The sequence below is a fragment of the Pseudophryne corroboree genome, chromosome 3, assembly GCF_028390025.1.
Source record: "Pseudophryne corroboree isolate aPseCor3 chromosome 3, aPseCor3.hap2, whole genome shotgun sequence".
NCBI lineage: Eukaryota > Metazoa > Chordata > Amphibia > Anura > Myobatrachidae > Pseudophryne > Pseudophryne corroboree.
The window spans coordinates 34,954,050-34,979,597 of record NC_086446.1 but is presented as its reverse complement, the minus strand read 5'-3'; the positions used below and the strand labels follow the sequence as shown (position 1 = coordinate 34,979,597).

General features: G+C 49.1%; 1 protein-coding gene across 1 annotated transcript in view; it reads left to right on the top strand.

Moving 5' to 3' along the window:
• LOC135054624 (zinc finger protein 260-like) overlaps positions 1–24,730 on the top strand; it is a 69,691-nt gene extending 44,961 nt beyond the window's left edge. Inside the window, exon 5 of the mRNA XM_063957827.1 lies at positions 22,360–24,730. Within this exon, the coding sequence (XP_063813897.1) occupies positions 22,360–24,452 (2,093 nt within the window). The 3' untranslated portion in view covers positions 24,453–24,730. The remainder of the gene's footprint in view (positions 1–22,359) is intronic.
• The last annotated feature ends 818 nt before the right edge of the window (positions 24,731–25,548 follow it).

Below are 25,548 nucleotides of genomic sequence, written 5' to 3'. Positions count from 1 at the left end.
TAGTTGAAAAGGATTTGGGGGAGCTCATCGATAGTAGACTTAGTAGCAGTACACAGTGTCACAATGCAGCAACAAAAGCTAATAAGGTGTTAGCATGCATAAAACGGGGAATTGAGACAAGGGATGAGAGTGTAATCCTGCCACTGTATAAATTACTGGTGCGGTCACACCTAGAATATTGTGTACAGTTCTGGGCACCGCACTATAAAAAGAGATATCTTGGAACTCAAAAGGCTTCAGAGGCGAGCCACCAAACTGATTAAGGGGTTCGAGGCACTGGACTATGAGGAAAGACTTACAAGGTTAGGTATGTTTACACTGGAAAAGAGGCGGCTGAGAGGGGACATTGTTAATATTTATAAATACATAAAGGGACAATACACGGACTTATCAGAAGATCTGTTTATCAAAAAACTGCTACACAGGACACCCCTTGAAGTTAGAAGAAAAATTCATACACAACGGAGGAAAGAGTTCTTCACAGTAAGAGAAGTAAAGATCTGGAATTCCCTACCAGAGAAGGTAGTAATGGTGGACTCGCTAATACCCCTTTCACACCGCACAAATAACCCGGTATCGACCCAGCATATTACCGGGTTGGCGTGCGGTGTGAAAGGGGCATAGCCGAAATCGCGGGTCGTCTGACCCGGCAATTCAACCCGGGAATAAAGCAGTGTTATACCCGGGTTGAATACTGGGTCAGTGGCTGCCTAAATGGGCTCCCGGGTCGATGCGACCCGGGACCCGTTTACTATATAGGAAGAGGTATCGACCCAGCATATTACCGGGTCGGCGTGCGGTGTGAAAGGGGCATAGCCGAAATCGCGGGTCGTCTGACCCGGCAATTCAACCCGGGAATAAAGCAGTGTTATACCCGGGTTGAATACCGGGTCAGTGGCTGCCTAAATGGGCTCCCGGGTCGATGCGACCCGGGACCCGTTTACTATATAGGAAGAGGTGGCGCGGAGATGAGCTCATTTCCCAGCGCCGCCGCCGGCTCCGCCCTCCCCACTGCTATGGCAACCCGCCCGGCATATTGCCGGGTTGGGAAAGCCTGCAGCAGCTGCCAATGCCAGATCCCACCCGGGAAGGACCCGTTTCTAATTCCCGGGTGGGATCCAGCATTGGCAGTGTGAACGGGTATAAATAAGTTAAAAAATGGATTAGATAAATTCCTAACTGATAGAAATATCCAAGGTTACAGCATCTAAGTGATTTATAATTTTATAATACAGGTTGAACTCGATGGACACCTTGTCTTTTTTCAACCTCACCAACTATGTGACAGTTGAGCAGGGGCCGTCCCTTCTGGATTCCCAACTGGGTCCTACTGACTACGGACGCCAGTCTGAGGGGGTGGGGTACGGTGCTGGAGCAACACTCTCTTCAGGGTCGGTGGACCAAGGAGGAATCTCTCCTCCCAATAACCATTCTGAAATTGTGGGCAGTGTTCAATGCTTTGACTCTTGCCCTGCCTCTGATTCAAAACAGGCCTGTTCAAGTACAATCAGACAGCGCCACCACAGTGGCATACATAAGTCATCAAGGCGACACTCAAAGCCACATGGCAATGTTGGAAGTGTCCAAAATCTTTAGTTGGGCGGAACACCATCTGCCAGCAATATCGGCAGTGTTCATTCCGGGAGTCCTCAACTGTGAAGCGGATTTCCTCAGTCGTCAGGACGTACACGCCGGAGAGTGGAGTCTTCATCAGGAAGTCTTTCAACTCCTAGTGGACAAGTGGGGCCTATCAGATGTAGACCTGATGGCGTCTCGACACAATCACAAGGTTCCGGTCTTCGGATCAAGAACAACGGATCCTCAAGCAGCGTTCGTGAACGCACTGGCAGTTCCATGGAACTTTCGGCTTCCCTACGTGTTCCTTCCAGTGTCACTTCTGCCCAGGGTACTATGGAAGTTCAAACAAGAAGGAGGAATACTACTTCTAGTCGCTCCAGCGTGGCCCAGACGGCATTGGTTCTCAGAGCTACAGGGTCTATCGATAGAGCGTCCTCTTCTACTTCCTCAACGCCCAGACCTCCTAGTTCAGGGCCCTTGTGTTTAACCGGACCTGGCCAGACTGGCTTTGACAGCGTGGCTCTTGAAGCTTCACTCCTGAGGGCCAAAGGATTCTCTGAGGTCGGTTACTAACTATGCTAAAGGCCTGCAAACCGGCTTCTGCACGGATTTATTATAGGGTCTGGAATTCTCACTTCACCTGGTGTGCTGCTAAGAATTGCGATGCTTACAAGTTTAGTACTTCCAGACTTTTGGCTTTTTTGCAACAAGGCCTGGATTTAGGACTTCATCTGGCCTCCCTCAAGGTTCACATATCTGCCTTGTCGGTATGGTTTCAGAGAAAAATTGCGTCTATACCTGACGTTCATACATTCACTCAGGGCATATTGCGGATTCAGCCTCCCTATGTCCCTCCTATGGCTCCATGGGATCTGTGTGTTGTACACACAGCAAGAGTCTCCATTTGAACCTCTTGAGACAGTGGACCTTAAATGGCTCACGACCAAGGTCCTGTTTTTAATGGCTGTTGCTTCTGCTAGGAGGGAATCAGACTTAGGCACATTGTCCTGTTGTCCACTCTTTCTGATATTTCATCGTGACCAGGCAGTTCTTAGAACTCGCCCAGGTTATTTGCCTAAGATGGTGTCATCTTTTCACCTTAATCAAGAGATTGTGGTTCCAGCCTTCATCTCTCCTGGTTTGTCCTCCAAAGAAAGGTCTTTGCATGGAGTAAGGGCTGTCCGTAGATATGTGGAGAGAACTGCCTCTATTAGGAGGTCAGATGCCCTTTTTGTACTATTTGGTTTCCACAAACGTGGCTGGCCGGCGAATAAGCAAGCCTTGGCCAGATGGATTAGAATGGTGATTGCACAAGCTTATGCGAAGGCTGGATTCCCAGCTCCTGCTGCTATTAAGGCCTATTCTACTTGGTCTGTTGGACCTTCTTGGGCGGCCCGCCATGGCGTGTCCGCAGAACAATTGTGCAAGACGGCTACGTGGTCCTAAGTGAACACGTTCATTCAGTTCTATGCCTTTGATACTTCCGCCTCCCAGGATGCTTCCTTTGGACATCAGGTTCTCATGCCCGCTAAGGTGCATCCCCTCCCTTGAGGAACTGCTTTAGAACATCCCCAATGTATTCCCTGTGGAACACAGTGTACCCTGCTGTGGAAAAGGAGATTTATATTAGACTTCCCATGGTTAAATCTCTTTTTGCGAGGTACACTGGGTTCCACAGGGCGCCCCCCTGACGTACTTAGCTTATTTGGGTTTGTATGGAATTAGCCGCTAGTCCCTTTTCCTGTTGTGAGAACATGGTTCTATGTGACTAACATCTTGCCTTCTCTTTCACCTGCTTATACATTGAACTGGTTAACAAAACTGAGCTCACAGTGCCTGTAGGTGGGGTTATATAGAGGAGGCCCCGCAATGCATCCTGGGACAGTCTAAAGCAGGGGTCTTCAACCCGTGGCCCGCGGGCCACAGGTGGCCCGCTGCTATGGTTTCCATGGCCCGCCGACGCGCCCGCCCGCAGCGCACATATGAACACAAAAACAAAAAAAAATTTTTCCCTTTCCCGGAGTCATGTGACTCCCCCGCACTGTCACTGGTTGCCTGTGAAGAAGGGGAGTAGCTCCTCTTAGGCTGGTCAGTGGTCTGGTCACCCTTACTGTGTCTCCCTCCCTGTGTCTCCCTCCGCCTGCAGTGTTGAATAGGTGGGTGAGAGCGGCGGGGACCCGGCTGGGGGGGGTGCGGCAAGTTACCATTGAGAGCAGGGGGCAGTGCGGGAACCCGGCGGGCGGGAGCGGAGGGGGTGCGGCAGCATGTATGCAGCCTGAGCATGGCTGTGTGCGGCGGGGACCCGGCGCGGGGGGGGGGGGGGGGCTGCGGCAGGAGAATAAAAGTGTATAAGTGTTGAGGGCAGGGGGCAGTGCAGGAACCCGGCGTGCGGGAGCGGCGGGGACGGGGGTGCGGCAGCCTGAGCATGGCAGTGAATAAATTAGTATTGAGGGCAGGGGGCGTGGCGGGGGACCCAGCAGGGGGTGTATTAAGTATTAAGAGCAGAGATGGCAGGGAGCATGCTTTGACAATGCTGCTGTCTGTCTGTGATGGGGAGGAGGGAGGGTATGATAGCACCTATGTCTTGACATAGGCGCTATCATACCCTCCCTCCCCCCATCACAGACAGACAGCAGCAATATTGTGAAAGCATGCCCACATTATACCCACCAGTCCAGTGATACTGCCGTATGAGTCCAGTTCAGTGCTTACAGACCAACATCTTGAGAATACTCTGCGCATAGCGACTTCTAACATTGATGCCAACATCGACAAGCTGGCCAAGCAAAAACAATGCCAAGTTTCCCACTGATATGAACTTATTATAATAACAAAGGTAAAGTAGACCATGTTTCATTCATTAAATTACAATAATTATCTTTTGAAGTCTTTTTTATGGTCTTATGAGTCTAGAAAAGGTCTCATTACAATCATAAATTAAAATTTAGATTCTAAATACCGCAGTATAGCTTAGTGGCCCTCGGCTTCGTTTCATTTTTTTATGTGGCCCACACTGTCTTAAAGGTTGAAGACCCCTGGTCTAAAGCTTTAGCCTGTTGGTGCCTCTGGATCAAGATCTATCTCTACACCCCGATGTATTCCCTGTAGCACCCAGTGTGCCTCGCAGAAAATAGGATTTTGATACCTACCGGTAAATCTTTTACTCTTAGTCCGTAGAGGATGCTGGGGATACCATAAGAACCATGGGGTATAGACGGGCTCCGCAGGAGACATGGGCACTTTAAAACTTTGAAAGGGTGTGAACTGGCTCCTCCCTCTATGCCCGTCATCCAGACTCCAGTTATAGGAACTGTGCCCAGGGAGACGGACATTTCAAGCAAAGGATTTTATAGTTAAACTAAGGTGAGATTCATACCAGCTCACACCTCAGCACGCCATACAACTTGGAATTCAACATAACTCAAGGCAACGGCATGAACAATGTCAGCAACAGGCTGACTATAATGTAATCCAATCTGTGTGTATCTATAACTAATAACTGCAGACACATACCGCACAGGGACGGGCGCCCAGCATCCTCTACGGACTAAGAGAAAAGGATTTACCGGTAGGTATCAAAATCCTATTTTCTCATACGTCCTAGAGGATGCTGGGGATACCATAAGAACCATGGGGTTTATACCAAAGATCTAGAACGGGCGGGAGAGTGTGGATGACTCTGCAGCACCGATTGACCAAACATGAGGTCCTCATCGGCCAGAGTATCAAACTTGTAAAATTTTGCAAAAGTGTTTGGACCCGACCAAGTAGCTGCTCGACAGAGTTGTAATGCCCAGGTCCCCCGGGCAGCCGCCCAGGACGAGCCCACCTTTCTGGTAGAATGGGCCTTCACCGGTTTTGGCAATGGCAATCCAGCTGTAGAATGAGCATGCTGGATTGTATTACAGATCCAGCATGCAATAGTCTGCTTGGAAGCAGGAGCCCCAATTTTGTTGGGAGCATACAGGACAAACAGAGCCTCCGTTTTCCTATTCTGGCGACATAAATTTTCAAAGCTCTGACCACATCCAGAGATTTTGACACAAGCAAGGTATCAGTAGCCACTGGCACCACGATAGGCTGGTTCATGTGGAAAGATGAAACCACCTTCGGCAGAAATTGCTGACGAGTCCTCAACTCTGCTCTATCTAAATGAAATATCAAATAAGGGCTCTTGTGAGACAAAACCGCTAACTCAGACACCCGCCTCACGGATGCCAAGGCCAACAGCATGACCACTTTCCAAGTGACAAATTTCAACTTCACCTTCTGTAAAGGCTCAAACCAATGTGATTGAAGGAACTGCAAAACCACGTTAAGATCCCATGGTGCCACAGGGGGCACAAAAGGAGGTTGGATGTGCAACACACCTTTCACGAAAGTCTGAACTTCTGGAAGGGAGGCCAAAGGTTTCTGAAAGAAAACCAATAATGCTGAAATCTGTACCTTAATTGAGCCCAACTTTAGGCCCTGCTTGCAGAAAATGGAGAAAACGTCCTAACTGAAATTCTTCCGTAGGAGCCTTCTTGGATTCACACCAAGACACACATTTTCTCCAAATACGGTGTTAACGTTTAGACATTACTCCTTTTCTAAAAGAAAAGGAAAACCGCGCTAGATTCAAATTCCTGAACATCTCCTATATATTTGCCTTAAGTCTGTGACTCTGTGCCCGTAACGCTGGGCGGAGTCACAGAGCTGGGCGGAGTCAACTGCATCTGCTGCAGGGAGCTACCCCATACCCAGTGCCAGCAGCATTCAGGTGCAAGACCCTACCTTACAGTATAGGAGGTGAGGCTGCCGGCTGCCCCCCCCACCCCACCCCCAAATCACCTGTGACAGCGGGCTGTGTGGGTCCGAAAAGGGGGTGGAGCTACGGCGTCACGAAGGGGGGAGCTACACGGAATAGAGGGGCGGAGCTACACGGGACCAGACAGCTGAACAGTGGTGGAATCAGCATTGCAGTGACGGCCAGCCAGACTTGGTAAGTGGAGGGTGAGAGAGAAATGTGGGTGTGGGTGTGTGTGTGTGTATATATGGTGGGGTGTGTGTGTTTGTATATATGTGTGAATTGTGTGTGTGTGTGTGTGTGTGTGTGTGTATATATAGTGTGTGTGTGTGTATATATAGTGGGGAGGGGGGGTGTATAGTGGGGGTGTGTGTGTATATGGTGGGGTGTGTGTGTTTGTATATATGTGTGAATTGTGTGTGTGTGTGTGTGTGTGTGTGTGTGTGTGAGGTATGTCTGTGTGTGCGCACTTTATGGACGCCACTGCTGGGGGGGCCATTACATGCAAGGACGCTACTAATATAGGGGGGGCATTACGTATAAGGACGCTACTACTATAGGGGGGCATTACGTATAAGGACGCTACTACTATAGGGGGGGCATTACGTATAAGGACGCTACTACTATAGGGGGGCATTACGTATAAGGACGCTACTACTATGGGGGAGCATTACGTATAAGGACGCTACTACTATAGGGGGGCATTACGTATAAGGAGGCTACTACTATAGGGGGGCATTACGTATAAGGACGCTACTACTATAGGGGGGGATTACGTATAAGGACGCTACTACTATAGGGGGGGCATTACGTATAAGGACGCTACTACTATAGTGGGGCATTACGTATAAGGAGGCTACTAATACTGGGGGGCCTTACATATAAGGACGCTACTACTAGGAGGGCATTGCATGTAAGGATGCTACTACTACTGGGGGGGCTTTATGTATAAGGACGGTACTACTACTGGGGGGCATTACGTATAAGGACGCTACTACTACGGGTGGGGCATTACGTATAAGGACGCTACTATTACTGTTGTGGGGCATTACATATAACTGCTACTACTACTGGGGGGGCATTATGTATAAGGACACTACTACTATTGGGGGGGCATTATGTATAAGGACGCTACTACTACTGGGGGGGCATTATGTATAAGGATGCTACTACTACTGGGGGGGCATTATGTATAAGGACGCTACTATTACTGTTGGGGAGCATTACATATAACTGCTACTACTACTGGGGGGGCATCTCCTATATATTTGCCCAAGTCTGTGACTCTGTGCCCGTAACGCTGGGCGGAGTCACAGGCACAGATCTGGCCAGGAACAGTCCCCTCCCTCTCTCCGCCCAGTCCCCTCCCCATCTCCGCCCAGTCCCCTGTCTCCCTCCTCCCCGTACACTCTCTCTGGTGACACCGCAGCCGCTGACTGTGAGCGGAACTCACACTACCCGCCTCACAGACTAGCGGCTGCTGCAGAGTTCAGGGGGACATGCTGAGCACTGGCAGCTGCTCTCGCTCCCTCTCCCACCCGCGGCAACCACCCGTCACTTACCCGCGGTCGCGGGTGAAAAGGGGCGTGGCTTCGCAAAAGGGGGCGTGGCTCCGCGTCCCGACCCCCGTTTTCGGCACATTGTGGGTCGGGGCATACGGCCTTCACCCGGACACTGCTGAATATGCAGTGCTGGCTTCTGGACTGTGACAGGAGCCGGCACTTTGGTGTCACCCCTCAGAGGGTAACACCCGGGTGCGGGCCGCACCCCCCGCACCCACGTTGTGGCGCCACTGCTCCCGCCCCCACCCGTAGCACAAACACCCGCCGCATCCACCCACCACCCGCGGCACTCCCGTCCCCACCCAGAGCACAAACACCCGCGCCACCCACCCGCGGAACTCCCGCCCCCTCCCCCACCCGTAGCACCAACACCCGAGGCAACCAACCGCATTCGCCGCCCACCCGCGGCACTCCCACCCGCAGCACCAACACCCGCGACACCTACCCCCGAACCCACCGCATCCACCCACCACCCATGGCACTCCACCCCCCTCCCCCACCCACAGCACCAACACCCGCACCACCCATGGCACTCTGCCCCCTCCCCCACCCACAGCACCAACACCCGCTGGCCCCCCCTGCGGCACCCAACGCATCCCCCACATCCGCTCCCACCCGCGGCACTCACGCCCCCACCTGTAGCTCCCACACCTGCAGCACCCCCTGCCCCTCCCCCACCCGCTGCAACCCTGACCCTCCCCCATACCCACCTCTCCCCCCTGCTGCACCCTTCACCCAACCCGCGCCACCACCGCAACTGCCCCAACCTGCACCCACCCCTCCCCCACCCGCACCACCGCCCCAACCCTCGGAATCCCAGCAGCTGCCACCAACCACCCAACTGCACCACCACTGCTCTAGCCCCTGCCCCCCCTCCGCACCTGTCCCTCCACCCCCAGCACCCCCCCTCCCCCATCCACGGCACTCCCACACCAGCTTCTCCCACAGCCCTCCCACACCAACATCACCCCTGCTCCCAACCCCCACCCATGGCACCCCCGCCCCTCTCCTACGCACAGCACCCCTGCTCCCGCACCCCCACCCCTCCCCTACCTGTAGCACCTGCCCCTGCAACCGTGGCACCTTCAAACCCACCACCCCCCCAAATGCACCACACCGGCAAACCGCACCCTCCCCCACCCCCCCCCCCCCCCCACACCACCCCTATACCCACCTCTCCCCCCGCTACATCCGGTTAACGGGGCGTAGCCCCTAACGACGGTGTGAAGAGTACCCGTAGGGCGCGATGAATCACCTAGTATTTAATATATTGGTGTTAAAAAGATAAGATTAAGATAAAATTTAAATTAAGCTAACAAATCTCACATGAGAATATAATGTCCACTGACAAATGGTGATAAGGAAAAAAATTGACTATATACTGCTGCTGTTTTCGCAACGCAATGAAAAAAATCGTGAAAAACTCATGTCGACCTTTTTCCATGTCGACCTTTTTCCATGTCGACCTTGTTCCTGTCGACCTTTTGTCCATGTCGACATTTTGTCCATGTCGACCAATTGGCGTCGACCTAAAGTGTGTCGACCTTTGTGCTGTCGACCTGGAGTCCGGATAACAGACTGACTATCTCCCTTATACAGCAGCTAGGAAAACACCTCATTCTAGCGCCCGACAATATACTTTGGTATACCCATTTTTGCATTACTCCTTTTCTAGCCTGAAGAAGTGTGGGAATGACCTCACTGGGAATACCCTTTTGGGCTAGGATTTGGCGTTCAACCGCCATGCTGTCAAACGTAGCCGCGGTAAGTCTTGGTATACGCACGGCCCCTGTTGTAACAGGTCCTCGCGTAGAGGAAGAGGCCAGAGGTCTCCTATGAGTAATTCCTGAAGATCTGGATACCAAGCCCTCCTTGTCCAGTCTGGAACAATGAGGATTGCCTGTACCTTTGTTCTTCTTATGATCTTTAGAATTTTCGGAATGAGAGGAAGTGGAGGGAATACATACACCGACTGAAAAACCCACGGTGTCACTAGGGCGTCCACTGCTATTGCTTGAGGGTCCCTTGACCTGGAACAATATCTGTGAAGCTTCTTGTTGAGACGAGACACCATCATGTCTATTTGAGGAGTTTCCCATAGACTCGTCACTTCTGTGAAGACCTCTTGATGAAGACCAAACTCTCCTGGATGGAGATCGTGTCTGCTGAGGAAGTCTGCTTCCCAGTTGTCCACTCCTGGAATGAAGATCGCTGACAACGCGCTTGTATGCCTTTCTGCCCATCCCCGCTCTGCTTTTTGTTCTGCCCTGGCGGTTTATGTACGCTGCTGCAGTTATATTGTCCGACTGGATGAGTACGGGGAAATTTCGAAGGTGTTCCGCTTGAAGAAGGCCGTTGTAAATGGCCCTTAACTCCAGAATGTTTATGTGTAGACAAGTTTCCTGGCTTGACCATCTTCCCTGGAAGTTTTCCCCCTGCGTGACTGCCCCCCAGCCTCGGAGACTCGTATTCGTGGTTACTAGGATCCAGTCCTGGATCCCGAACCTGCATCCCTCTAGGAGGTGAGAGCTGTGCAGCCACCACAGGAGTGAGATTCTGGTTTTTGAAGACAGGCCTATCTTCCGGTGCATGTGCAGGTTTGGATCCGGACATCTTGTCCAACAGGTCCCACTGAAAAACTCTGGCATGGAATCTTCCAAACTGAATGCCCTCGTAGGCCGTTACCATCTTCCCCAGTAATCGAGTGCATTGATGGATTGACACTTTTGCTGGTTTCAGAATTTGTTTGACCAGACTCTGAATTTCCAGAGCCTTTTCCACTGGAAGGAAAACTCTCTGTAATTCTGTGTCCAGAACCATTCCCAAAAACGACAGTCGCTTCATCGAAGTCAACTGCGATTTTGGCAAGTTTAGGAGCCAAACATGATGTTGCAGAACTGTCATGGAGAGTGAAATGTTCTGGACCAGTTGGTCCCTGGATTTCTCCTTTATCAGGAGATCGTCCAAGTACGGTATAATTGTGACTCCCTGCTTGCGCATGAGAGCCATCATTTCCGCCATTACCTTTGTGAAAACTCTCTGAGCCGTGGACAGACCAAACGGCAACGTCTGAAATTAGTAATGACAATCCTGAACTGCAAACCTCAGGTAAGCCTGATGTGGAGGATATATGGGGACATGTAAGTAGGCGTCCTTTATGTCCACCGACACCATAAAATCCCCTTCCTCCAGACTGGAGATTACTGCTCGGAGAGACTCCATCTTGAATTTGAAACTTCTTTGGTAGAAATTGAGGGATTTTAGGTTCAGAATTGGTCTGACCGAGCCATCTGGCTTCGGGACCACGAACAGGCTCAAATAAAAGTCATCTCCCTGTTGTGACGGGGGAACCTTGATAATGACCTGATTTTGACACAACTTTTGTATTGCGTCGCATACTACCTCCCTGTCCGGCAGAGAAACTGGTAAGGCCGATTTGAAAAATCGTCGACGGGGAACGTCTTGAAACTCCAATTTGTACCCCTTGGACACTTTCTTATACCCATGGGTCCAGGTCCGAGCGAACCCAGAACTGACTGAAGAGTTTGAGACGTGCCCCCACCGGTGCGGACTCCCGCAAAGGAGCCCCATCGTCATGTGTTGGATTTGGCATAAACCGGGGAGGACTTCTGCTCCAGGGAACCTGCCACTGCCGGTGATCTTTTACCTTTTCCCTTCCCTCTAGTAGCAAGGAAGGAAGAACCTCTGCCCTTTCTGTATTTATTGGGCCGAAAGGACTGCGGGGTATATGCAATTAGCATCGAATCACGGCAAATTTTCGCCCATTTTTTAATTCGACACAATTCGAGCGTCGAATTTCGGAAAGTGGTTGGCGAAATTCACCATATTCAATGGAAAACGGATTCGACAGTCCCGCGGGCGAAAAACGGCCGATTAGGCGGATTTTGCTGCGATTTAAAAAAAATGGGAAAAACTGTAAAAATACAGAAAAAAAAATTGCGTGGGGTCCCCCCTCCAAAGCATAACCAGCCTCGGGCTCTTCGAGCCGGTCCTGGTTCTAAAAATCCAGGGGAAAAATGGACAGGGGATACCCCGTATTTTTAAAACCAGCACCGGGCTCTGCGCTTGGTGCTGGTGCAAAAAATACGGGAGACAAAAAGAGTAGGGGTCCCCTGTATTTTTTACACCAGCATCGGGCTCCACTAGCTGGACAGATAATGCCACAGCCGGGGGTCACTTTTATACAGTGCCCTACGGCCGTGGCATTAAATATCCAACTAGTCACCCCTGGCCGGGGTACCCTGGGGGAGTGGGGACCCCTTCAATCAAGGCCCCCCCCCCCCAGCCATACAAGGGCCAGGGGTGAAGCCCGAGGCTGTCCCCCCCCCCCCCCCCCCATCCAAGGGCTGCGGATGGGAGGCTGATAGCCTTGAGGAAAATGACAGAATATTGTTTTTTCCAGTAGTACTAAAAGTCCCAGCAAGCCTCCCCCGCAAGCTGGTACTTGGAGAACCACAAGTACCAGCATGCGGGAGAAAAACGGGCCTGCTGGTACCTGTAGTACTACTGGAAAAAAAATACCCAAATAAAAACAGGAGACACACCGCGACAAGTACAACTTTATTACATACTGCCGACACACACATACTGCCTATGTTGACACACCGACTGCCACAGTCTCCGACGATCCGAGGGTATCTGTGAAAAAAATTATACTCACCTGATCCAGTGTCCAGAGATAAATCCACGTCCAGGGTATAATCCACGTACTTTGCAAAAAAATAAAAAATGAACACCCGATCCAGCGGACTGAAAGGGGTCCCATGTTGACACATGAGACCCCTTTCCCCGAATGTGCCGGGACCCCACGTGACTCCTGTCACTGAGGTCCCTTCAGCCAATCAGGAAGCGCTACTACGTGGCGCTCACCTGATTGGCTGTGCGCTGTCTGTACTCACACAGCGCATCGCACAGCTCCCTCCATTACTTTCAATGGTGGGAACTTTGCCGTCAGCGGGGGGTTACCCGCGGTCAGCGGCTGACCGCGGGTGACCTCACCGCTAGCCGCAAAGTTCCCACCATTGAATATAATGGAGGGAGCTGTGCGATGCGCTGACAGCTCAGACGCGCACAGAGCCAATCAGCAGAGTGCAAGGATGTTGCACTCGCTGATTGGCTGAAGAGACCTTTCAGTGACAGCTGTCACGGAGAGGTCTCTGCATTCGGGGAAAGGGGTCTCATGTGTCAACTTGGGACCCCTTTCAGTCCGCTGGATCGGGTTTTTGCGGGGGGGTTTTTGTGCAAAGTACGTGGATTATACTCTGGAAGTGGATTTATCTCTGGACACTGGATCAGGTGAGTATAATTTTTTTTCACAGGTACCCTCGGATCGTCGGAGACTGTGGCAGTCGGCGTATCAACATAGGTAAGTATGTGTGTGTCGGCAGTATGTAATAAAGTTGTACTTGTCACGGTGTGTGTCTCCTGTTTTTATTTGGGTATTTTTTTTCCAGTAGTACTACAGGTACCAGCGGGCCCGTTTTTCTCCCGCATGCTGGTACTTGTGGTTTTCCAAGTACCAGCTTGCTGGGACTTGTAGTACTACTGGAAAAACCAATATTCTGTCATTTTCCTCAAGGCTATCAGCCTCCCATCCGCAGCCCTTGGATGGGGGGGGGGGGACAGCCTCGGGCTTCACCCCTGGCCCTTGTATGGCTGGGGGGACGACCCTATGATTGAAGGGGTCCCCACTCCCCCAGGGTACCCCGGCCAGGGGTGACTAGTTGGATATTTAATGCCACGGCCGCAGGGCACTGTATAAAAGTGACCCCCGGCTGTGGCATTATCTGTCCAGCTAGTGGAGCCCGATGCTGGTGTAAAAAATACGGGGGACCCCTACTCTTTTGTCCCCCGTATTTTTTGCACCAGCACCAGGCGCAGAGCCCGGTGCTGGTTTTAAAAATACGGGGTATCCCCTGTCAATTTTTCCCCCGCATTTTTAGAACCAGGACCGGCTCGAAGAGACCGAGGCTGGTTATGCTTTGGAGAGGGGACCCCACGCCATTTTTTTTCGGGATTTTACCATTCCATCTATAAAAAAATAAATATTTTTAAAAATATATAAATAATACTTGTGCCTCCAAAAAAGACAAACCAAGTACCTAATCCCTTCTAATATAAATAGATATGCTATTACAAAAAAACACCAAAAAAAACATGTTTTACATTTTTTTCATTGGTTTCACCCTCCAAAGTGTGGCGGATTGAAAAAGACGAATTTACTGTCTCTAAAAGCACTGTTGTCGAATTTCCAAACTTCAATTGAATATACTTTGGTCGAATTGCAGCATTTGTATCATTGCAAAAAAGTCGAATTTGTCAAAAGTCGAATTTCAAAAAGTCGAATTTTTAAAGTCCGTTTTTTTGGAGAAAAGTACTGAATTGCATTGACGATATTTTTTTTTGGGCGAAAAAGTCCAGTTTTTCGCCAATTTCGGGAATTCGACCGCAATTGCATATACCCCTGCATCTGATAGTGGTGTGTTTTCTTTTGTTGTGGAGGAACATAAGGTAATAATGATGACTTACCCGCGGTAGCTGTAGATACCAAATCAGCGAGACCGTCATCAAACAAGACACCACCTCTATATGGTAGAGATTCTATATTTCTCTAACGTCCTAAGTGGATGCTGGGGACTCCGTAAGGACCATGGGGAATAGCGGCTCCGCAGGAGACTGGGCACAACTAAGAAAGATTTAGGACTACCTGGTGTGCACTGGCTCCTCCCTCTATGACCCTCCTCCAGACCTCAGTTAGAATTTTGTGCCCGGCCGAGCTGGATACACACTAGGGGCTCTCCTGAGCTCCTAGAAAAGAAAGTATATTTTAGGTTTTTTATTTTCAGTGAGATCTGCTGGCAACAGACTCGCTGCTACGTGGGACTAAGAGGAGAGAAGCGAACCTACCTGCTTGCAGCTAGCTTGGGCTTCTAAGCTACTGGACACCATTAGCTCCAGAGGGATCGAACACAGGCCCAGCCTCGGTCGTCCGGTCCCGGAGCCGCGCCGCCGTCCCACTTACAGAGCCAGAAGCAAGAAGACGTTCCTGGAAATCGGCGGCAGAAGACTTTGGTCTTCATCAAGGTAGCGCACAGCACTGCAGCTGTGCGCCATTGCTCCCCATGCACACCTCACACTCCGGTCACTGATGGGTGCAGGGCGCTGGGGAGGGGGGGGGGTGCTGGGGGGGGGGCGCCCTGGGCTGCAATAAGAGTACCTTGCTGGCAAATAACACATAATATAGTCATAAAGACTATATATGTGTAAAATACCCCTGCCAAATATACATAGAAAAAAGCGGGAGAAGTCAGCCGAAAAAGGGGCGGGGCTATTTCCCTCAGCACACTGGCGCCATTTTCCCTCACAGCTACGCTGGAAGGAAGCTCCCCAGGCTCTCCCCTGCAGTTTCCAGACTACATAGGGTAAAAAAGAGAGGGGGGGGGGCACAAAATTTAGGCGCAATTCTGCATAATATTAGCAGCTATAGGGAAAATATCACTGTGAGTAGTGTGAATTCCTGTATATATAGCGCTCTGGTGTGTGCTGGCATACTCTCTCTCTGTCTCCCCAAAGGGCTTTGTGGGGTCCTGTCCTCAGTCAGAGCATTCCCTGTGTGTGTGTGGTGTGTCAGTACGGCTGTGTCGACATGTTTGATGAGGAGGCTTATGTGGAGGCGGAGCAGGTGCCGATAAATGTGATGTCACCCCCTGCGGGGCTGACACCGGAATGGATGGTTTTGTGGAAGGAATTACGAGATAGTGTCGACCTCATTACATAAAAGGTTTGACGGCATAACAGATGTGGGACAGCCGGCTTCTCAGCTCGTGCCTGCCCAGACGTCTCAAAAGCCATCAGGGGCTCTAAAACGCCCGCTACCTCAGATGGCAGACACAGATGTCGACACGGATACTGACTCCAGTGTCGACGACGACGAGACTAATGTACATTCCAATAGAGCCATCCGTTATATGATTACGGCAATGAAAAATGTCTTGCACATTTCTGATATTGCCCCAGGTACCACAAAAAAGGGTATTATGTTTGGGGAGAAAAAACTACCAGTGGTTTTTCCCCCGTCTGATGAATTAAATGAAGTGTGTGAAGAAGCGTGGGCTTTCCCTGATAAGAAACTGGTAATTTCTAAAAAGTTACTAATGGCATACCCTTTCCCGCCAGAGGACAGGGTACGTTGGGAGACGTCCCCTAGGGTGGATAAGGCGCTCACACGTCTGTAAAGAAGGTGGCACTACCGTCGCCGGACACGGCCGCCCTAAAGGAACCTGCTGATAGGAAGCAGGAGGCTATCTTGAAGTCTGTTTATACACACTCAGGTATTATACTGAGACCAGCTATTGCTTCAGCTTGGATGTGCAGTGCTGCAGCTGCGTGGTCAGATTCCCTGTCAGAAAATATTGATACCTTAGACAGGGAAACTATACTGCTAACCATAGAGCATATAAAAGACGCAGTCTTATACATGAGAGATGCACAGAGGGATATTTGCCGACTGGCATCTAGAATAAATGCAATGTCCATTTCTGCCAGGAGGGGTTTATGGACTCGGCAGTGGACAGGGGATGCAGATTCTAAAAGGCACATGGAAGTTTTGCCTTACAAGGGTGAGGAGTTGTTTGGGGATGGTCTCTCGGACCTAGTTTCCACAGCGACAGCTGGGAAATCAGCATTTTTACCCCATGTTCCCTCACAGCCAAAGAAAGCACCGTATTATCAGGTACAGTCCTTTCGGCCCCAGAAAGGCAAGCGGGTTAGAGGCGCGTCCTTTCTGCCCAGAGGCAGAGGTAAAGGAAAAAAGCTGCAAAATACAGCCAGTTCCCAGGAACAAAAGTCCTCCCCCGCTTCTTCCAAGTCCACCGCATGACGCTGGGGCTCCACATGCGGAGCCAGGTACGGTGGGGGCCCGTCTCAAGAACTTCAGCGATCAGTGGGCTTGCTCACAGGTGGATCCCTGGATTCTAAAAGTGGTATATCAGGGGTACAAGCTGGAATTCGAGAAGACTCCCCCTCGCCGTTTCCTCAAATCTGCCTTGCCAACAACTCCCTCGTACAGGGAGGCAGTGCTAGAGGCAATTCACAAGCTGTATTTGCAGCAGGTAATAGTCAAGGTACCCCTCCTTCAACAAGGAAGGGGTTACTATTCCACAATGTTTGTGGTACCGAAACCGGACGGTTCGGTGAGACCCATTTTAAATTTGAAATCCTTGAACACTTATATAAGAAGGTTCAAGTTCAAGATGGAATCGCTCAGGGCGGTTATTTCAAGCCTGGAGGAAGGGGATTACATGGTATCACTGGACATCAAGGATGCTTACCTGCATGTCCCCATTTACCCTCCTCACCAGGAGTACCTCAGATTTGTGGTACAGGACTGTCATTACCAATTCCAGACGTTGCCGTTTGGTCTGTCCACGGCACCGAGGGTATTTACCAAGGTAATGGCCGAAATGATGATACTCCTTCGAAAAAAGGGAGTTATAATTATCCCGTACTTGGACGATCTCCTTATAAAGGCGAGGTCCAGTGAACAGTTATTGATCGGAGTAGCACTAGCTCGGGAAGTGCTACAACAGCACGGCTGGATCCTGAATATTCCAAAGTCGCAGCTGGTTCCTGCAACACGTCTATTGTTCCTGGGGATGGTTCTGGACACAGAACAGAAAAAGGTGTTTCTCACGGAGGAGAAGGCCAAGGAGTTGTCATCTCTAGTCAGAGACCTCTTAAAACCAAAACAGGTGTCGGTGCACCACTGCACGCGAGTCCTGGGAAAGATGGTAGCTTCTTACGAAGCAATTCCATTCGGAAGGTTCCATGCAAGGATCTTTCAGTGGGATCTGTTGGACAAGTGGTCCGGATCGCATCTTCAGATGCATCGGATGATAACCCTGTCTGGAAGGACCAGGGTGGCTCTACTATGGTGGCTGCAGAGTGCTCATCTTCTGGAGGGTCGCAGATTCGGCATAGAGGACTGGGTCCTGGTGACCACGGATGCCAGCCTTCGAGGCTGGGGGGCAGTCACACAGGGAAGAAATTTCCAAGGACTATGGTCAAGCCAGGAGATTTCCCTACACATAAATATTCTGGAACTAAGGGCCATTTACAATGCCCTAAGTCAGGCAAGACCGCGGCTTCAAAGCCAGCCGGTGCTGATCCAGTAAGACAACATCACGGCGGTCACCCATGTAAACAGACAGGGCGGCACGAGAAGCAGGATGGCGATGGCAGAAGCCACAAGGATTCTCCAATGGGCGGAAAATCACGTGTCAGCACTGTCAGCAGTGTTCATTCCAGGAGTGGACAACTGGGAAGCAGACTTCCTCAGCAGGCACGACCTCCACCCGGGAGAGTGGGGACTTCATCCAGAAGTCTTCCAAATGCTTGCAAGCCATTGGCAAAGGCCATAGGTGGACATGATGGCGTCTCACCTCAACAAAAAGCTAGAAAAATATTGCGCCAGGTCAAGGGACCCTCAGGCGATCGCTGTGGACGCTCTAGTGACACCGTGGGTGTACCAGTCGGTTTATGTGTTCCCTCCTCTTCCTCTCATACCCAAGGTACTGAGGATAATAAGGAGAAGAGTAAGAACTATACTCATTGTTCCGGATTGGCCAAGAAGAGCTTGGTACCCAGAACTTCAAGAAATGATCTCAGAGGAACCATGGCCTCTACCGCTCAGACAAGACCTGCTGCAGCAGGGGCCCTGTCTGTTCCAAGACTTACCGCGGCTGCGTTTGACGGCATGGCGGTTGAACACCAGATCCTAAAGGAAAAGGGCATTCCGGAGGAAGTCATTCCTATGATGATCAAAGCCAGGAAGGATGTGACCGCAAAACATTATCACCGCATATGGCGAAAATATGTTGCTTGGTGTGAGGCCAGGAAGGCCCCAACGGAGAAATTTCAGCTGGGTCGATTCCTGCACTTTCTACAGTCAGCGGTGACTATGGGACTCAAATTGGGTTCCATTAAGGTCCAGATTTTGGCTCTGTCGATTTTCTTCCAAAAAGAACTGGCTTCACTGCCTGAAGTTCAGACTTTTGTTAAAGGAGTGCTACATATTCAGCCTCCGTTTGTGCCTCCTGTGGCACCTTGGGATCTCAACGTGGTGTTGGATTTCTTAAAGTCACATTGGTTTGAGCCACTTAAAACCGTGGAGCTAAAGTATCTCACGTGGAAAGTGGTCATGCTGTTGGCCTTGGCCTCGGCCAAGCGTGTGTCAGAATTGGCGGCTTTGTCATGTAAAAGCCCTTATCTGATTTTCCATATGGATAGGGCGGAATTGAGGACTCGTTCCCAATTCCTGCCTAAGGTGGTATCAGCTTTTCATTTGAACCAACCTATTGTGGTGCCGGCGGCAACTAAGGACTTGGAGGATTCCAAGTTGCTGGACGTAGTCAGGGCCCTAAAAATGTATGTTTCCAGGATGGCTAGTGTCAGAAAAACTGACTCGCTATTTATCCTGTATGCACCCAACAAGCTGGGTGCTCCTGCTTCAAAGCAGACTATTGCTCGCTGGATCTGTAGCACGTTTCAGCTTGCACACTCTGCGGCTGGACTGCTGCATCCTAGATCAGTGAAAGCCCATTCCACGAGGAAGGTGGGCTCTTCTTGGGCGGCTGCCCGAGGGGTTTCGGCTTTACAACTTTGCCGAGCAGCTACTTGGTCGGGGTCAAACACATTTGCGAAATTCTACAAGTTTGATACCCTGGCTGAGGAGGACCTGGAGTTCGCTCATTCGGTGCTGCAGAGTCATCCGCACTCTCCCGCCCGTTTGGGAGCTTTGGTATAATCCCCATGGTCCTTACGGAGTCCCCAGCATCCACTTAGGACGTTAGAGAAAATAAGATTTTACTCACCGGTAAATCTATTTCTCGTAGTCCGTAGTGGATGCTGGGCGCCCATCCCAAGTGCGGATTGTCTGCAATACTTGTATATAGTTATTGTTTAACTAAAGGGTTATTTTTGAGAGCCATCTGTTGAGAGGCTCAGTTATATTTCATACTGTTAACTGGGTATAGTATCACGAGTTATACGGTGTGATTGGTGTGGCTGGTATGAGTCTTACCCGGGATTCCAAATCCTTTCCTTATTGTGTCAGCTCTTCCGGGCACAGTATCCTAACTGAGGTCTGGAGGAGGGTCATAGAGGGAGGAGCCAGTGCACACCAGGTAGTCCTAAATCTTTCTTAGTTGTGCCCAGTCTCCTGCGGAGCCGCTATTCCCCATGGTCCTTACGGAGTCCCCAGCATCCACTACGGACTACGAGAAATAGATTTACCGGTGAGTAAAATCTTATTTTTTCTTGGAGTCAGCATCAGCATTCCATTGATGAATCCACAAAGTTCGCCTTGCCGAGACTGCCATGGCATTGGCTTATGATCCCAAAAGGCCTATATCTCTTGCCTCTTCCTTTAGGTAGGCCGCAGCGTCCCTGATATAACCCAGCGTTAAGAGGATGCTATCCCTATCTAGGGTATCTATATCAGATGACAAGTTATCTGCCCACTTCTCGATAGCACTACCCACCCACGCAGATGCAATTGTTGTTCTGAGCAGTGTACCTGTGATGACGTAAATGGATTTTAACGTAGTTTCCTGTCTACGATCCGCAGGATCCTTAAGAGCTACCGTGTCAGGAGACGGGAGAGCCACCTTTTTTGACAACCGCGATAGAGCCTTGTCCACCATGGGTGGTGACTCCCACTTTTCTCTATCCCCAGAGGGAAACGGATACGCCGCCGGAATCCTTTTGGGAATTTGAAACTTTTTGTCAGGATTCTCTAAAAGCTTTTCAAAAAGAGTGTTCAGTTCATGAGAGGGAGGAAAGGCTACCTCAGGTTTCTTTTCCTTGTACATACAGACCCTTTTATCTGGGACAGCAGGGTCTTCAGAAATATGTAATACGTCTTTTATCGCCACAATCATGTACTGAATGCTCTTTGCCAATTTTGGATCTAATCTGACATCACTATAATCGACACTGGAGTCGGTGTCCGTGTCTGTATCCGTGTATGCCGACTGGGCAAACAAACGTTTTTGTGACCCCGAGGGGGTCTGAACTTGTAATAACACATCCTCCACAGATTTCTTCCATGCCTGGTTCTGAGATTCAGATTTATCTAATCTCTTGGTAATAAGCGCCACATTAGCATTTAAAGCATTCAACACATTTACCCAATCAGGAGTCGGTGGTGCTGATAGGGTCACCCCCGCAGCCGTTTGTGTGCCTAATACAGTCTCCTCCTGGGAAGAGCCTTCAGCCTCAGACATGCCGACACACGTGTCCCAAACACCCACAAACACAATGGGCATATAGGGGACAGACCCACAGTAAAGCCTGTCAGAGAGACACAGAGGACGTTTGCCAGCTCACAACCCAGCGCTTAAACCCGGTTCTGAAACAGTTACAGAATGTCCCAGACCTGCAGCGCTTTTATATAACTTATATTGCACCAAAAATCACTGTGCCCCCCCTCCCCCGTTTTGCACCCTGTTACTTGTACAGCAGTGTGAGGAAGGACCAGCGTGTCTGCAGCTTCTGTGAAGAGAAAATGGCGCTGATGTGAGCTGTGAGGACTAAGCCCCACCCCCATAATGGCGCGCTTCAGCCCCGCTATTTTTCAAAATCTTTACGCTGGCGGGGGTTAGGACATTGGCTTGGCACCTTGTCCCCTCCTGCCAGTCGCTTTTTTAGAGGTGTATATGCTGGCCAGGGCACCCCCGTGCCCTGCACCCTGTAGTGCCGCTGAATCTGGGAGCATGGCGCGCTGCGCGCCCGCTGTGCGGTACCTCTGAAGCCGTCACTGAAGTCTTCTGTCTTCTTCTACTCTCCTGTCTTCTGACAAGGGGGGTGACGGCCTGCTCTGGGAATGAGCCCCTAGGCGTACCTAGTGATCAAACCCTCAGGAGCTAATGGTGTCCTGTAGCCAAGAAGCAGAGCCTTTAAATCACTGGAAGTAGGTCTAACTTCTCTCCCCTAAGTCCCACGAAGCAGGGAGACTGTTGCCAGCAGATCTCCCTGAAAATAAAAAAACTAATATAAAGTATTTTCAGAGAAACTCAGTAATGCTCCTCAGAGTGCATCCAGTCTGCCTGGGCACATGTCTAAAACTGGAGTCTGGAGGAGGGGCGTAGAGGGAGGAGCCAGTTCACACCCTTTCAAAGTCTTAAAGTGCCCATGTCTCCTGCGGATCCAGTCTATACCCCATGGTTCTTATGGTATCCCCAGCATCCTCTATGACATATGAGAAAGAGATTTAACCATGGTAAGTCTACCATAAATCTCCTTATTTCATTATATAAACGTGTTTGAAATTTTAAATTAAATTATCACTAACTATAAAAATGTGTTTATCATTGTAAATAAATTGCACTTTCATAATTTTATTTCCAACAGATGAACACACAAACAGGAACACGTCAGAGGGATATCTCAGTGTGTCTCCAGATTGTAAAATAGAAGATAACATCACACAGGATTACCTGGGGAAAAACACAACTGTTTTGAATATACATCCAGTACTTTCCAGTGCAGATAAATCACCTGATCCCTACAATCATCTGGAATGTTCTCCTCATCCCTCAGATATAACGAAACATAATACTGCTCATGAAGGTGATTCAGTATTTGCCTGTGCTGAATGTGGTGAGCGTTTTATACATTGGTCAGTGTTTGTTAAGCATCAGAGAACTCACACAGGCGAGAAACCATTTACATGCTCTGAGTGTGGGAAATGTTTTACACACAAATCACTTCTTATTATACATCAGAGAAGTCACACAGGTGAGAGGCCATTTCCATGCTCTGAGTGTGGGAAATCTTTTACTCGAAAATCAGATTTTCTTAGACATGAGAGAAGTCACACGGGTGAGAGGCCGTTTCCATGCACTGAGTGTGGGAAAAGTTTTACACACAAATCACTTCTTATTATACATCAGAGAAGTCACACAGGTGAAAAGCCATTTCCATGCTCTGAGTGTGATAAATGTTTTAAACAGAAATCACATCTTGTTCTACATCAGAGAAGTCACACAGGTGAAAAGCCATTTCCATGCTCTGAGTGTGATAAATGTTTTAAACAGAAATCACATCTTGTTCTACATCAGAGAAGTCACACAGGTGAGAAACCATTTCCATGCTCTGAGTGTGGGAAATGTTTTGCACGCAAATCACATCTTGTTATACATCAGAGAAGTCACACAGGTGAGAAGCAATTTCTATGCTCTGAGTGTGATAAATGTTTTAAACAGAAATCACATCTAGTTATACATCAGAAAAGTCACACAGGTGAGAGGCCATTTCCATGCTCTCAGTGTGGGAAATGCTTTACTCAAAAATCTGATTTTCTTAGACATCAGATAAGTCACACAGGTGAGAGACCGTTTCCATGCTCTGAGTGTGGGAAATGTTTCACATGGAAATTCAATCTAGTTAAACATCAGAGAAGTCACACAGGTGAGAGGCCATTTCCATGCTCTGAGTGTGGGAAATGTTTCACATGGAAATTCAATCTAGTTAAACATCAGAGAAGTCACACAGGTGAGAGGCCATTTCCATGCTCTGAGTGTGGGAAATGTTTTACACACAAATCACATCTTGTTATACATCAGAGAATTCACACAGGTGAGAAACCATTTCCATGCTCTACGTGTGGGAAATGTTTTGCTCGAAAATCAGATTTTCTTACACATGAGAGAAGTCATACAGTTGAGAGGCCATTTCCATGCTCTGAGTGCGGGAAATGTTTTTTTAAAAAATCACATCTTGTTACACATGAGAGAAGTCACACAGGTGAGAAACCATTTCCATGCTCTGAGTGTGGAAAATGTTTTCCACAGAAATCATATCTTGTTACACATGAGAGAAGTCACACAGGTGAGAAACCATTTCCATGTTTTGAGTGCAGGAAATCTTTTACACAGAAATCAGCTCTTGTTATACATCAGAGAACTCACACAGGTGAGAAGCCATTTCCATGCTCTGAGTGCGGGAAATGTTTTTCACAAAAATCAGATCTTGTTGCACATCAGAGAAGTCACACAGGTGAGAAGCCATTTCCATGCTCTGAGTGTGGGAAATGTTTTACACGCAAATCACATCTTGTTATACATCAGAGAAGTCACACAGGTGAGAGGCCATTTCCATGCTCTGAGTGTGGGAAATCTTTTACTCGAAAATCAGATTTTCTTAGACATGAGAGAAGTCACACGGGTGAGAGGCCGTTTCCATGCACTGAGTGTGGGAAATGTTTTACATGTAAATTAGATCTAGTTACACATCAGAGAAGTCACACAGGTGAGAGGCCATTTCCATGCTCTGAGTGTGGGAAATGTTTTACACTGAAATTAAATCTAGTTGCACATCAGAGAAGTCACACAGGGGAGAAGCCATTTCCATGCTCTGAGTGTGGCAAATGTTTTGCAAGGAATTCAACTCTGATTAGACATGAGAGAATTCATACAGGTAAAAAAACAATTTCACTGAGCTGATCAGACAATATACGGGATTGCAGTAATATTGTTCATGTTGTAAAATCTGATAATAATGTGACATAAATATGTTCAAACACAAAGGTGTATAAGTTATGGAGGACATATTAAAGCTCCACACACGCAGTATAGTAACGTTTATAATTTTATATTCCACGTTTCTGTGGATATTGATGCATTTTGTCACACTTTGGCTAATTTGTTTTGTAAAGTTTCCATAAAGTTGTTGAAACGCATCAATAAAATAATATGGTGGGTGACATATTTTTATCTTGTGTCAGATTTACACACACACACATGGATGGGCATTATACAAAGGTGTAGCAGTATAAACAAATATATATATAGAGAGAGAAAGAAAGAGACATAAAGATGGGGCACTGAGAGCTTGAATACAATAACTCACAGAAACAAGTAGCTGTTTTGCAACGTTTCAATAGTCTCACCTACTGCCGTTGGGCTTTATCAAACAATAAAACATTGTACATACTTTTATAAAGATCACCGTAAGTGATTTCCCGGCAGCCCACCCGGTGGGCGGTACAGGCGTTGACAGCGAGATGTGACGGCGCCGTGAAAGTTACAACCCATCACCATGGTAACGCGCATACATAGCGTGTATTACAGTCTGGATGATAAATACATAAAAGAAACATATTGTTACTTTGTATCCTGCACAATGGGACACCAACATATGCTGCACAGTACAAATCCAATGTAATTATGATAAAGTGTCTATCCAATACTGTAATCCAAGCTAAGACTGTAACCTAGGCTTCATTGATACAAAAATAGGAATTTAATACCTACCGGTAATTCCTTTTCTCGTACTCCGTAGTGGATACTGGGGTGACATTAGTACCATGGGGTATAGATCGGGTCTATTCGAGCCTGGCTTTTTAAGAAATCATTAGTGTGTGCTGGCTCCTCCCCTCTATGCCCCTCCACCAGGCTCAGTCTAGTAAAACTGCTTGAGGAGACGGACATACCATGAGAGAAGGAAAAACAAAAGCAGTGAGGTAACGAACCAACACACAACAGTAGTAAAGGATAGTAGCACTAACCAGAACAGAGGAAAGCAATGCTAACCATAGCA